At 36.3% G+C, this 13440-nt stretch overlaps 1 protein-coding gene across 2 annotated transcripts in view; it reads left to right on the top strand.

Annotated features, from left to right (window-relative positions):
• LOC107714691 (basal cell adhesion molecule-like) overlaps positions 1 to 12937 on the top strand; it is a 54500-nt gene extending 41563 nt beyond the window's left edge. The window contains exons 4-17 of one of the 2 annotated variants that reach the window (XM_016520636.1): positions 704 to 780; positions 928 to 1024; positions 4407 to 4589; positions 4678 to 4799; positions 4887 to 5031; positions 6024 to 6139; positions 6881 to 7022; positions 8646 to 8770; positions 8861 to 9002; positions 10210 to 10248; positions 10735 to 10755; positions 11101 to 11242; positions 11336 to 11435; positions 12197 to 12937. In XM_016520636.1, coding sequence (XP_016376122.1) covers positions 704 to 780; positions 928 to 1024; positions 4407 to 4589; positions 4678 to 4799; positions 4887 to 5031; positions 6024 to 6139; positions 6881 to 7022; positions 8646 to 8770; positions 8861 to 9002; positions 10210 to 10248; positions 10735 to 10755; positions 11101 to 11242; positions 11336 to 11435; positions 12197 to 12199 — 1454 coding nt within the window. In that variant the 3' untranslated portion in view covers positions 12200 to 12937. The remainder of the gene's footprint in view (positions 1 to 703; positions 781 to 927; positions 1025 to 4406; positions 4590 to 4677; positions 4800 to 4886; positions 5032 to 6023; positions 6140 to 6880; positions 7023 to 8645; positions 8771 to 8860; positions 9003 to 10209; positions 10249 to 10734; positions 10756 to 11100; positions 11243 to 11335; positions 11436 to 12196) is intronic. The other variant, XM_016520638.1, reaches the window with a different exon arrangement.
• Positions 12938 to 13440: the final 503 nt, after the last annotated feature.

The following is a 13440-nucleotide window of genomic DNA, read 5'->3' as shown; positions in this document are numbered from 1 at the left end:
CAAAGTAGCTAAATTGGCAACACTGCTGAAGACCCAGGGTTTAAATACTGGAGGCAGATGAGTTGATTTGCAGCAAGTGATTCACATTCAGCAATCAGCCACAGAGAGTAGTGCATAACCACGCCCTGGGATACACCAACTCACAAATACACAAGCACAGACACACAAAAAGGAAAAACACAGCTGGCCAAAAATCCAAATCCCTGACGATTTCAGTGCAAAAACCTGATTCTTATTCACTAACTAGCTGCAATCCGGTTTTAGCTGGAGAAAACATTTAAACTGAGTGAATGTCATTCTTTTCTGTACAAACACACCTTTGCATGCAAATTAGGCTCATTATATTGTGCCTTTTTCACAAAATTCAGCACAATTTGCCTGGCACATTTAATGTTATGCTATTACCGCCCACAGACAGCAGGTGGTAAACTGGATTTTATTTAAAAGAACTTTCTTTGTATCTCTATTGATCGTGGCAGCAGTTAATCATAAAATAATGATTAAATGATGAAGAGGAGCATTATAGCTAGGCATCCTGGGTATACATTCAGTGTAGTGTAGGCAAATGATTTAAAAGAGCCTGTCATGATTCTTTCAGTGACTTTTCCCCTCAGTGTGTTTGTATTTATATGGCCAAGTGTTTAGGAAACCATATTTCTGACTTGATTTAAGTTATTAATTAACTTTTCTTTTCCTATCACAGTTGCTCCAGAGAAGCCAACGATCACAGGAAATAATCAGGCTATTACCGTCAGTCCCGAAACTGACACCTCCTCTGAGGTGAGTCTCGCATATGTTCATAGCTGTATATGATAGCTGTGAGCCTTTAAATGTAAATTCATTTTGTGCAAGGTTACAATGACTTAATGAAGTTAGAAAATCAGAAATTGTGTAACAATATCCAGCATGTGTGGTATGTTTGTTTAGGTGGGCAAGTGCATCAGTAGGAATGCTTACCCTCAGCCTCGTATTATCTGGTTTAAAGATGCCACCCCTCTGCCTGAAGTAAAGGACCAAAAGGAAAGTAAGTGCAGAATCAGAAAAGTGCTCAGAATTTTAAATTCCTTTAAAATCTCTTTTCTGCCCATTGAAGTCTGAGAAGACCAAAAATTTGGGATTTAGTGTATATATATCAGGGTATCTGCAGGATTTTTAAGCTCAAATTTAAGACTTTTTTTTAAGACCTGAACAAATAAAATGAATACCATATGAGCAGGGTAGGGCAGGTGTAACCCAGATTACTAGAAACCCTGTTGCTGGAAAAAAAAAAAAAAAAAACGACAACATTCATGATTGTGTAAAACAGTATTTTATTTTATTAATATCTGTAAAGAGAAAATTTTTTCCCCAAATACATCTTACCTGTTTCTAACGCAGCCAGTGTTGTCGCCATTGCCTTTCCCCTTGTTGACACTGTCTCTTGAGCGAGTCTAATCTTCTGGTCACTGGTCCAAATCTAGAAACAGTGCACTCCCTTCTTGCTCATTTCCGTTATTCACTGTTTGAGAGGAAGGGTTGCACTCGCGCCGCGACGCGCGTTACACAATGGTAACATATTAAATTATAAAAATGACTGTAAAAAGCATGATTTACAGTTAAGATACAGGTTTTCACAAAAACAAAAAGTTTTATAAAATGAACTTCATATTTCAGCCTTTAAACCATTTTTAAGAAAATGGGTGAGTCAAAGGTATCAATTATTATATTAATTTAAACATTTATTATCAATGAATTATTATACTAATTAAATAACATATAAATACTAGTGCTGTCAAACGATTAATCGCGATTAATCGCATCCAAAATAAAAGTTTTTGTTTACATAATATATGTATGTGTACTGTGTATATTTATTATGCATATATAAATATATACGGTATGTGTGTGTATGTTTTGGAAATATTTACATGCATATACATTTATATATTTATATTCTTGTATTTTATATTACACATAAATATATTTAATATATAAACATAACATTTTTCTTAAATATATACATGCATGTGTTTGTATTTATATATACATAATAAATATACACAGTATACACAAATATTATGCAAACAAAAACTTTTATTTTGGATGTGATTAATCGTGATTAATCTTTTGACAGCTCTAATAATCACATTTAACTGTCTTAATTGTTTATATTTTTATAATGCATTATCCTATTGTTGATCCACCAGTTTACATTTACAACACTGCGTGTTTGCTGCGTTTCCTTTATATAACAATAAAACAAAAAATATAACATAAAAAGCTTAGGAATTACAACCATTTTTACACACAGTCCCCCCATTTTCAGGGGCTCAAATGTAATTGGACAAATAAATATAATGTTCATTTTTAATATTTTGTTGAGAATCCTTTGGAACTCATTGACATCAGCAAAAACTTGGTTTGTTTGTGGGTCTTTCTGCCTTTAGTTTTGTCTTCAGCAAGTGAAATGCATGCTAAATCGGGTTGAGATCAGGAGATTGACTTGGCCATTGCAGATTAATCATCTTTTTTACTTTCAAAAACTCCTGGGTTGCTTTTGCTGTTTGTTTTGGGTCATTGTCCATTTGTATTATGAAGCGCCGCCCAATCAACTTTGCTGCATTTGACTGAATCTCTGGGCAGAGAGTATATCCCTACACACTTCAGAATTCTACCGGCTGCTTCTGTCTTCTGTCACGTCATCACTAAACACCAGTAACCCAGTGCCACTGGAAGCCATGCATGCTCATGCCATCACACCACTCCACCATGTTTCACAGATGATGTTGTATGCTTTGGATCATGAGGTGTTCCAAGCCTTCTCCATACTTTTTTCTTCCCGTCATTCTGGTACAGGTTGATCTTAATTTCAGCCATCCAAAGAATGCTTTTCCAGAAGTGTTTTTTTGGCAAAGTCTAATCAGGCCTTGTTTGCACATTGTGGTGAACCCACTGTATTTGTTCTCGTGAAGTCTTCTCTTGATTGTAGACTTTGACAGTGACACACCTACCTCCTGGAGAGTGATCTTCTCTTGGCTGGATGTTGTGAAAGGGTTTTTCTTTACCATGTTGTCCTCAGTGGACATCCAGGCCTTTTTATGTTGCTGAGCTCACCAGTGTGTTCTTTTTTTTCTCAGAATGTTCCAAACTGTTGATTTGGCCACTCCTAATGTTCCTGCTATCTCTCTGATGGATTTGTTTTGTTTTTGAAGCCTAACAATTGTCTGTTTCACTTGCATGGAGAGCTCCTTTGACCGCATGATGTGGGTTCACAGCAACAGCTTCCAAATGCAAATTGCACATGTAGAATCAACTTCAGACCTTTTACCTGCTTAATTGATGTAGAAATAACGAAGGAATAGCCCACAGGTGTCCATGAAATGGCTTTTGAGTCAACTGTCCTACGGCCATCGGGACAAGACCACAGGAACCAGATGAGTCCTCTGCACAATCTGATTTTGTTGCAGTCTAGAATTAAACTGTTGGTTTCGTCTGGCCAGAGGATAATGGAACACTATTTCGACACACTATTTCCGTTTAAAACTGTAAAGCTGCTTGGACACAATCTGCACTGTAAAAAGCACTATAAAAATAATCTTGACTTGACTTGACATATTAAAGAGCTGTAATTCCTTAGCCTTTCCTCCAATTGTGATGAGAATACCAAAATTAAAGCTCAGAGTGTGCACTTTACACCCATGTTCATTATATAACTGTATAACTATATATATATATATATATAACTTGCTGTTTTGGTCAGCAGCTAAAATAATAAAAACTGTGCCTGTGTCCAAATTTACATGGACCTGACTGTATATCCGTGTGTGTATATATATATATATATATATATATATATATAAATAAAGAATTTTTGAGCAAAGGTGCATTTAATTGATCAAAATTGACAAATATTTACATATAACCAAAAAATCTGTTTCAAATAAACATTGTTGTTTATTTTAAACTTTCTATTAATCAAAGAATCCTGAAAAAATGCATTACAGATTCCACAAAAATATTAAGCAGCACAATTGTTTTCCTAATTGATAACAATAAGAAATGTTTTAGCACAAAATCAGTATATTATAACGATTTCTGAAGGATCATGTGACTGACAAATGGAATAATTTATCTTTGTAATCACAGGAACAAATTATATTTTAAAATATATTTAAATAGAAAACAGTTTTTTTAAATTGTAGTAATATTTCATAGTATTACTTTTTTCTGTTTATATATTCTAAAATATATTTAATACTTCATAATACAATACCCAAAAGTCCCATAAAATACTGAAATGCAGTACCTTTCAGAATATATACATATATATGCATTTTTTTAAAATTAGCATAGTAGCATTTCACTACTCTTCACAGACCTGTAGACATCTTACAGTGAAGTTAATCTTGTTCCTCTCTCTTTCTCAGAAACATATATGATACCTAGTGTGGTGAAGGAAGCCTCAGGCCTGTACACCATGACCAGCACTCTGTTCATGCAGCCTGTTAAAGCCGATGCTAAATCTGTCTTCCACTGCACGGTGGAGTACAGCATGCCAAACAACCAGATCAAACAGGAGAGCTCCGATAAGTTCAACCTCTCGCTGCTCTGTGAGTCCGACGTGCACACACACTCACAATGTGTCAACTGTATGCTCATTTACCTCAAACTCCTCATCCTGTGCTCTCCTCCAATCAGATTCAACAGAAACTGTCTTCTTCAAACTGAAGAATCAGGGGCCAGTCAAAGAGGGGGATGAAGTGCTGATGGAGTGTGAGACTGATGGAAACCCTCAGCCAGAGTTTGAATTTTATAAAGAGGTGAGAGACCATTCATGCCAAATCACAACCAAATGATCTAGCAGACGATATGATTCTCTCTCATGTATTTACATACTCAATCATAAGGATGGAGAACTGGTAGCATTGAAAGGAATGCTAAAAGTGAAGAATGTCACTCGAAAGGATGCTGGAATCTATAAGTGTGAAGCTCTGGATTTTGACGCCGAAGATGGTGTTGAACTTACCAAAACTCTTAGCTTAAATGTGCACTGTAAGTATCAGTCCTAGACACTATAATAAATATAATAAACTGGACGAATTGCTAAATAAAACATAAATGATCCTTTCTTAACCTCTGCCCTCCTTCATTACCAGTGCTAATTTAGACGAGCTTTACAGACCGTCTCACTGGAATGAAAAAGAGACTTCAATGAATAGCGTGATTAAGTACTGTGGCGAAGGCAAATATTTAAATTGGGGCAAATGCTTCTCTTTCGTCTTCTTTTTGTATTGTTAAGATACTATTATAGTATTTGTTAATATTTTAAATTACATTTTATTTTGATATTTTTATTTATTTTAGTTAATTTAGTTTTTTAATTTTTTAATTTTCACCTTTATTCAGTGATGTCTTCATTCAGCTCAGTTCATAGTATCATAGTATCTGTGCAATCAAGGCGACGATATCGCTGGAAATGAAGTGTTAATTTTATGTGCTTTAGACATTTTTTTCTATTTAGCTTTAATTTATTTTTATTTCAGTTTACATTTTGTTAATTTTAGTACTTAAACCTATTTCAGTTGCCAAGGCAACATTTGTCATTTTAAATCTAAGTTTTATTTAATCTAGTATTTATATTTTATTTTAGCTTTAATTTGATTTTTTTTTTTCGAAAGATTTTTCATAGCTTCAGTTTTAGTTAACAATAACACCACTGCTTCTCATCATCAACTTAAAAGAGAAGAGTATCATTTGAAAGCAATTACAAGTGAACGATTGTTCCTAATGTTTCTGTAACACATTCGCTCTAATATTGTAAACTCTTTAGTTCTTCCAACACTACAGTGACCTCAATCAATATGTCAATTAAATTATGTTATCCTGGTAACATTACTTTTTAACTTGGAGCAACAGTTGCTAAGTTAGGATTGGTCTGTAATGTTTTAGGGCGGGGCTTAGCAAAGGATCAATTGTTAAGTTCAGGTTTAATTGATTTTTCCATCACCTCTGAGCTATATTCATCATTCTTTTGTCACTGTCAGATCTTGACCCCGTGGCAGTGATTCCAGAAGGCCCATTGCTTGCTGCTAAAGGAGATACTGTGGAGCTTCAGTGTAAGACCAAGTCCTCTGATGAATACACCCTGGAGTGGAAAAAGGCATGTATCGATTTCAACAAGCCTCCATCCCCATGCCAATTTTTCCTCACTTTTTTCTCTACTGTGATGTTTCTCTCTGTCTCTATATATATATCTGAATAATGTTCTATTAGTTCTTATGGTTCTACGCTGTGTCCACCTTTGGAGTTTTCAGTTTTTTTTTTGTCATTTTGGCAGATAGTTCTCCAAAAACTGAATATTCTGCCATCATTTTCTCACTCTCTTGTCAATCCAAACTCATAGGACTTAGATTAATCTTCCCCCATTGAAAGTCCCGGGTAAATGTCCAATAAGGCCATAAAGTCTTTGTAATGAATCCAAATGAACCAAGTGGTTTAACCCAAGTCTTGTGATGAGATATGATTGCTTAATATAATGAATAGATTTTATTTAGACGTATATTCACATATAAACACACAGCATAGAGCATATTACATATGGAAAACATGAAATATTGTGTCATGCTTCATGCACTAGAACAAACAAACAAACAAACTCCACAAGACTTGAATTAAACTGCTACAATGACTTTATGACCTTTTCAGATCTTCAACTTTTTGGTTACCTGGACCTTCAATGGATGCACAGAAACCTCTGAGATTTCAAATAAAATATCTTAATTTGTGTTTTGAAGATGAACCGAAGCCTAATGGGTTTGGAACGACACAAGTGTGAGTAAAACAGTGGAAATAGTGATCTAATTTGACTCGACATCTCATTTGATCTCACTGTACGCCATAGGACTCAAAGGAGCTGTCGCAGACGGGTGTGTTGACTCTCCAGTCGGTGTCTCTGGCTGACGCTGGCGTGTATTTATGTGTCGGAGCTGTACCTTCAGTGCCAGGTCTCCGAAAACAAGCCAATGTCACCCTTACCGTCACAGGTACTAAGTGCAAACACAGACACACACAGCTTTATAGTGGTTTATCAGTGCAAAGTGTCAATACAAGCTGTCATCAGTATCAAAGCAGCTTGCTTTCAAGAGACAGAACTAAACTATGGGCTGTCAACAAACTGTCGACGCGTGTTGTTATACCAGCTGCTTTCCGTAGTGTGGATATTATGTTTGGATACAGGTAGGAGTTCAATGCCATAAGAAAACAGTAAAGTGTGTTTGTTTTCTGCTCAGAGTAACCAGTCAAGCTCAGTTGTAAGTAAAAACACAATTCAAAATCTACATATAACATGATGTGAAACAATATTATAAACTTTTAAAGACAAACCACTTAGGTTGTTAAACGATGGTACATTACTGTTCAATAAGTCAGGTCATAAGTCATCTATAATCGTGAAGTCTGTGTTACCACGAAAATGAGAACAGATGCTGCATTCACCTTCTCCTTGGAAGTTCCTTCTTTCAAATCATAATTACGATATGATGTGCTCTCGTGTGATTTTGAGTAATTTTTTTCAGTTTCATATTCTTCTCTCAAGTCAGGAAGCTTTTTAGCTCTAATGCACCGTAATGAAGAGTAAAGAATGCACATTAGGTGTGTAATTGATGCTGATCTGTGTGTTTTATCATTCTCTTGCTGCCATAGAGGATGATGGGAAATGTTAGTCTGCTCATAAACCAGTTAAATGAGTTGGGTTGTCTGGCAGTAAACAAAATGCTTACAAACTAAATGGCACTGTCAACATTCACATTTACAGCTTATTATGATCCATAACAATTTTCTTCCACCACACAAATTTAATTTATTCACCCCCAACTCAGGGTGTAAACAAAATAACAAATAAGGTCCCAGACTTTAATTAAGCCGCTCATGTACGTTCAACTTGTAAATACATTCATTCTGATAAGAATTCCTAAATGTGTAAAGAGTTGTAGTGAACCTAAGCTAGCTTAGCTAACTAATATGGGATGTTGTCGCATTAAAGGATGAAAGAGATGTTTTATAATAAGAAACTACATCAAAAGGACACCTTTTTCCAATTGTCATAGACATTTTGCTTCAAATCAAATGTTGCGATTCATCTCGGAGCTGTTTCTTCATTTGGTTCAAGTCAACGTCCTGAAATGCCAAAGGGAGATATATTTCCAAGGGCACTAACAATGTTGAACTAATTCCTTTAATAAAACATCAACTTTTAAACACTTTGTCACCCTGCAGTATGAGACACACTGTATACTGTAACACCAGGGAAGGTCTCGTGTATCTTATCTGTGCCATCGGAAAAACTTTCATTCTATAGTTGATTTCCTGGTTTTGTTCTATATGCCTTCATGGCATTTATAGTATTCATGGGTGTAGTTCACACCTTTTCCTGGTTTCCAAGAAAGAATGGTGAGGCATTCATAACATGGTCCATGAATTCTTCCTTTGTTCTGAACACATGGAATATGATATCATATGAATATGATGTTTTACTGAATCCTCAGTAAGATGTCAAAAGGCAGACTTGTTAAGATCTGGTGGTAGGTTTAAATTAGAATCCTTGGGTTTAAAAGCAAATTAACTCAAATATTGGCCACTGATAATAAACATATGTTTTTGTTTTGAAGGTGCACCTGAGATGGCTGCTCCACTGAATGGTTTTGTTGATAAGGAAGGAGGGATGGTCACTCTCAACTGCTCAGCTCTTGGTCATCCTTCTCCACAGTTCACCTGGACACCTTCTGGCAAAGAGGTGCGTGAATGTGCTTCAAATAGATTAGGTTTGATCTTTAAATCAGAAAACTGTATGCGTTGTATTTTTCACCTGTGTGTTTGTGTGTAGTCAGTGACAGTAGTGGGAAATAAGGTTATCAGCACAGTCACTCTTGAGGCCTCGGCTGTGGTTCTGAAGGATGGTGTGATCTGTGAAGCATACAACAAGCATGGAAGAGACAGCAAGAACTTCAAGGTGTCCATCAAGTCAGGTTAGTGCATCCTACTCTTACAGACTATTTTGGGACTGGAATACTACACTCTAAAAATGACTGGGTTGAAAATAACCCCACTGGCAACCCAGTGCTGGGTAAATATTGGACAGAAAACACTGGGTTAACTTGCAGTTTTGTCTAGTTTAGTACATATAAACCAGCAGCAGGGGATGCACAAAAGCACCCCAGCATAGATGCTGTATACTGCTTTCTGGTTTTTCAGAAATCGGTATGCAGAATGCAGGGATATACATTTCAGACAGTGCTTTTGTACATTGTCACATGACCTCATTATGTTGCATGGTTTATTCAGCTGTAGCAACCAGATATCTCAGTTATATAGGAATGCTGTTATTATGAATTTTTTAAGCCCATTTTGTGTAAAAATGTCTGAATTTTGGCAGTCATGGTTAAAAAGTAAGTTGAGAAGATTTTAAAAAATCAAGGATATTGCTTCCAGTTCATTTAATACACTGAAAATTGAAGGTTAAGTGCACAGTGGATTGTGAGATACCATATCTTATGCAGTGTGCTATGGCTGTATGCTGCACATTTTAGAAAATGTAATTGGTCATCCTGATCTGATACATACTTTTTTGGAGGGTGGGATTATGGGCTAAGGGTTGTGACATCAATATCTAGAAACACTATGCTCATGAGTATGAATTGATGTGCTCATTCAAATCTCTTGTTATGTTACCTAATTGATATTCATGAGCCAAACTATTCACCTTGATACTATTTATAAAATGATTACCTGTGCTTGAGTTGCATAGCCTTGTAGACACTTCTTTTAATGCTTTTTATGTTTTTGAAAGACATTTGATCAATATTTTATATCATATTTGATCAAAAATACAGTATAAACAGTGAAATTGTTAAATATTATTTCAATTTAAAATAAGTTAATTCTATTTTAATATACTTTAAAATGTTAAGATTTTGTTGAAATGTTATACACTAAATTAAGATTTTTGTGGAGGTCTTTTTTTCAGGATTTTTCATAAATAAAAAGTTAAAAAAGACCAGCATTTATTTGAAAAAGAAATCTTCTGCAGCCAATTTAATGCTCATTGCTGAATAAAAGTATCAATGTCTTAAAAAAAACCTAACTGACCCCAAACTTTTGAACATAGTGTATTTACACTCAAAATGTTACCCATTCTCTTAATTTCTCTTAAGTTCTTTTATTTCCTCTGTACAGATCCAGACAAAACATCAAACCCCAATGCTGCTAACCGAGGTAGACACTTGTCCCAGCTCTCTCTGCTCCTCCTCTCCCTCTCAGGACTCTTTCTTGTACATACTCCGTGATCTAGCTTTCCAGCCCTTTACACTGTATATTATGTACTGTTACCAAACACTGTGTATATTGTATATTGTATTACGTATGTGATCTTTGTATGATGTCCGTCCTCTATTTTGTTGATGCTGCACCTTGAACTTTTCCCTCATTTGGGACAATAAAGGATTCTGTTCTATTTTACTTTCCTCTCTTTCCTTCCTCTCTGTGTCTGGGTGTTTGTCTCTTAATACCGCCGTCCATTCATCCTTGAGTGTGCTGTCAAGTGTTTAGCTCGTGCGGTCACTTCAGTGTGTGTATGTGTTTGTCTTCATCTTGGTGATGGGCCTCGTTGTGTGTGTGTATGTGGGATAATGGTAAAGTGTTTTTTTCCTGTGCGCTGTTCAATTGGACTCAACTTTCTCTTTCCCATAATGCTGCTCAAAGGAAACCCTGTGTTTAAAACAGGTCTGTATAACCCCTGCTGCTTTTCTGTCTTTGCGTGAGAATAAAATAGTGCATGTGTATGTATGCAATTGTCTGTTTGCTGACAGCTGTGAGATTGTGTGTGTTTGTATTATCATTTGTCAAACTGTGACCTTATTTATCACTGATTACTTGGGTCTCGTTTTAATGTCGACAAAAGAACAATTGCTTATTGTTCTGGTTTACTTCCTCCCCACCCTCCTCAACACGCCCGTTCCCCCTCTGTGTTCCCCTTTCTCTTCCTCTCCCACCCAAACTCATCACTTCTTCACACTCGCCATTAACCTTCAACTTCTCACCAACTCTTTTCTCGTTCGATCTTCTCAGCGGAGAAACAGCAGGGAGGTTCGAGCGCGGTCGTGATTGCCGTGGTGGTGTGCGTTCTACTGCTTCTCCTCCTGGTGGCTCTGCTCTTCTTCCTTAGTAAGAAGGGCAAGCTGAGCTGTGGGAAACAGGACAAGAAGGATGTGTGAGTAGCATGAACCATGATAACAAACATTTGCAGGTCATGTGTTCACATTTGCATTTATTCACTTCATAAATTGTCACTTTCTCCTTCCAGGGCATCTGGAGAGGTGAAAGGTGGTATTGTGGTGGAGATGAAGTCCAGTGAGAAAGGCAATGAAGAGGCTGGTCTGCTAAACAAACCACATGCAGAACAGGTGAGGGGTCAAAGGCAAATTTTAGCAAGGTGGTTCTCAGCTGAACCACAGTACCACATTTTTTTGTATTTTAAATTATACAAATTTCTCTAAATGATAGAAAACATCTTGCTAACAAATGGGCAAAATGGGAAAAAATTGGTAAAGATTTATACAATTAATATGTTCTTGAGACCTGGGCCTGTGCTGTGATCCTTAAAGGGATAGTTCACCCAAAAATGAAAATTACCCCATGATTTACTCACCCTCAAGCCATCCTAGGTGTATTTGACTTTCGTCTTTCAGACGAATACAGTTAAAAAAATGTCCTGGCTCTTCCAAGCTTTATAATGGCAGTGAATGGGGGTTGAGATTTTGAAGCCCAAAAAAGTGTGTCCATCCATCATAAAAAGTATTCCACACGTCTCCGGGGGGTTAATAAAGGCCTTCTGAAGTGAACAACTGGAGCACTTTTTACGATGGATGGATGTACTTGTTTGGGCTTCAATATCTCGACCCCATTCACTGCCATTATAAAGCTGGGAAGAGCCAACACATTTTTTTTTATATAACTCCAATTGTATTCATCTGAATGAAGAAAGTCATATACACCTATGATGGCTTGAGGGTGAATAAATCATGGGGTAATTTTCATTTTTGGATAAACTATGTCTTTAAATGGACAAATAGTCTTTAATCTCAAAAATTGTATTACTTTACGCAGCTAAATGATGGCCAGTAAAAACAGTATGTGTTCATTAACAACCTTTCCACTTTCACAGTGATAAAAAACGAAGAAGAAAAGATACAAGTAAGAACAAGATCTCCAGAGACGTAGAGGATGGTGGTGAATTAAGAGTGCTCTGATGGAGGAGAAGGAGGAAAGAGAAGATGAATTCATTTTAGCTGTACAGTTTTCTTTTTGAAAGATTGTGGGAGGGGCTATGATGTTGAACTGAGGGTGGGTTTCAGTTTAGAAGTGGGAGGGGCAATAAATGTAAATCTGGCATTTTTTTGATATGGTTACATACTGTCCTGATTGTGTAATCTAGCCAATCTTTGTAGTACAACTCTATTAAATAGAGCGCATCTTAATGCAGAGTTCTTCTACCCAAAACAAAGCAGAAAATTCACTGTGGACACTGGATGTTGCTTTTCATGCTGTGCTGCACCCTGGTTATGTCAATTAGTTTATGTTATTGAAATAGTGCAGTACAGCCTCTTTTTGCATTACAAACTGCACTTACTGTGTACATTTTTGATTGTGAACTGCACACGTGCCATTACCCTGATTAGTAAACCCTATACAGACCACTATATGCTTTGGCCATGATCTGCATGGAGCATATGGATGTGCCATTATACACACTGTCCAGCTGTTCCTTTCAACGCCTAAATATTTTAGACCATGTCCCACACCTGTATGTTTTGAGCTATAACCAAAAGCCAGAGGTGACGGAAAAGAAATAGCATGTGTGAGAACCCAATTCAAACCATATATCTGAATGCATGGACCCATTCAGCTCAAGTCTGAGAGTTGTGGAAGAGTTACAGAACTAACTCAATCGTCTCATTTCCTCTGAACTGCACTGAATTCCATTCGACAGCCCAAACATGTTCAAAGACTTTAACCTAACTCTGTAATTATTATTCCTGGGTTAGTAAGAGGACAGGTCTATCGTCTTTTAAAATGCATCCTAATGGGATTAATCATTCATTTTTTTATATAGTCCCAACTCCACTATTCTTTTTGGATTATTAAAATGCTGAGCGTAATTGGAAATTATCTACTCACTGAGCAGAAATCATAATGAACATACTGTCCCAATATACTATTCTGTTTGAAGTTTTTCCAACACTATTAATATCACTAAGTTTTTCTTTATTTATATTTAGAGAAACATATCAAATTAAACACTTCCAGCCTTTTCATAAAGCTTAAAAGTTTTTGCTCTCTGTTTAGTTATGTGAAACCCCAAGTCTTTATACTTTCATAATTCACACAACAAAGAATTCTATCATCATT

Source organism: Sinocyclocheilus rhinocerous, unplaced genomic scaffold (assembly GCF_001515625.1).
Source record: "Sinocyclocheilus rhinocerous isolate Xijiao unplaced genomic scaffold, SAMN03320098_v1.1 scaffold2194, whole genome shotgun sequence".
Lineage (NCBI taxonomy): Eukaryota > Metazoa > Chordata > Actinopteri > Cypriniformes > Cyprinidae > Sinocyclocheilus > Sinocyclocheilus rhinocerous.
Note: the sequence above shows the minus strand (reverse complement) of the source record. Positions and strands in the feature narration are given on the sequence as shown.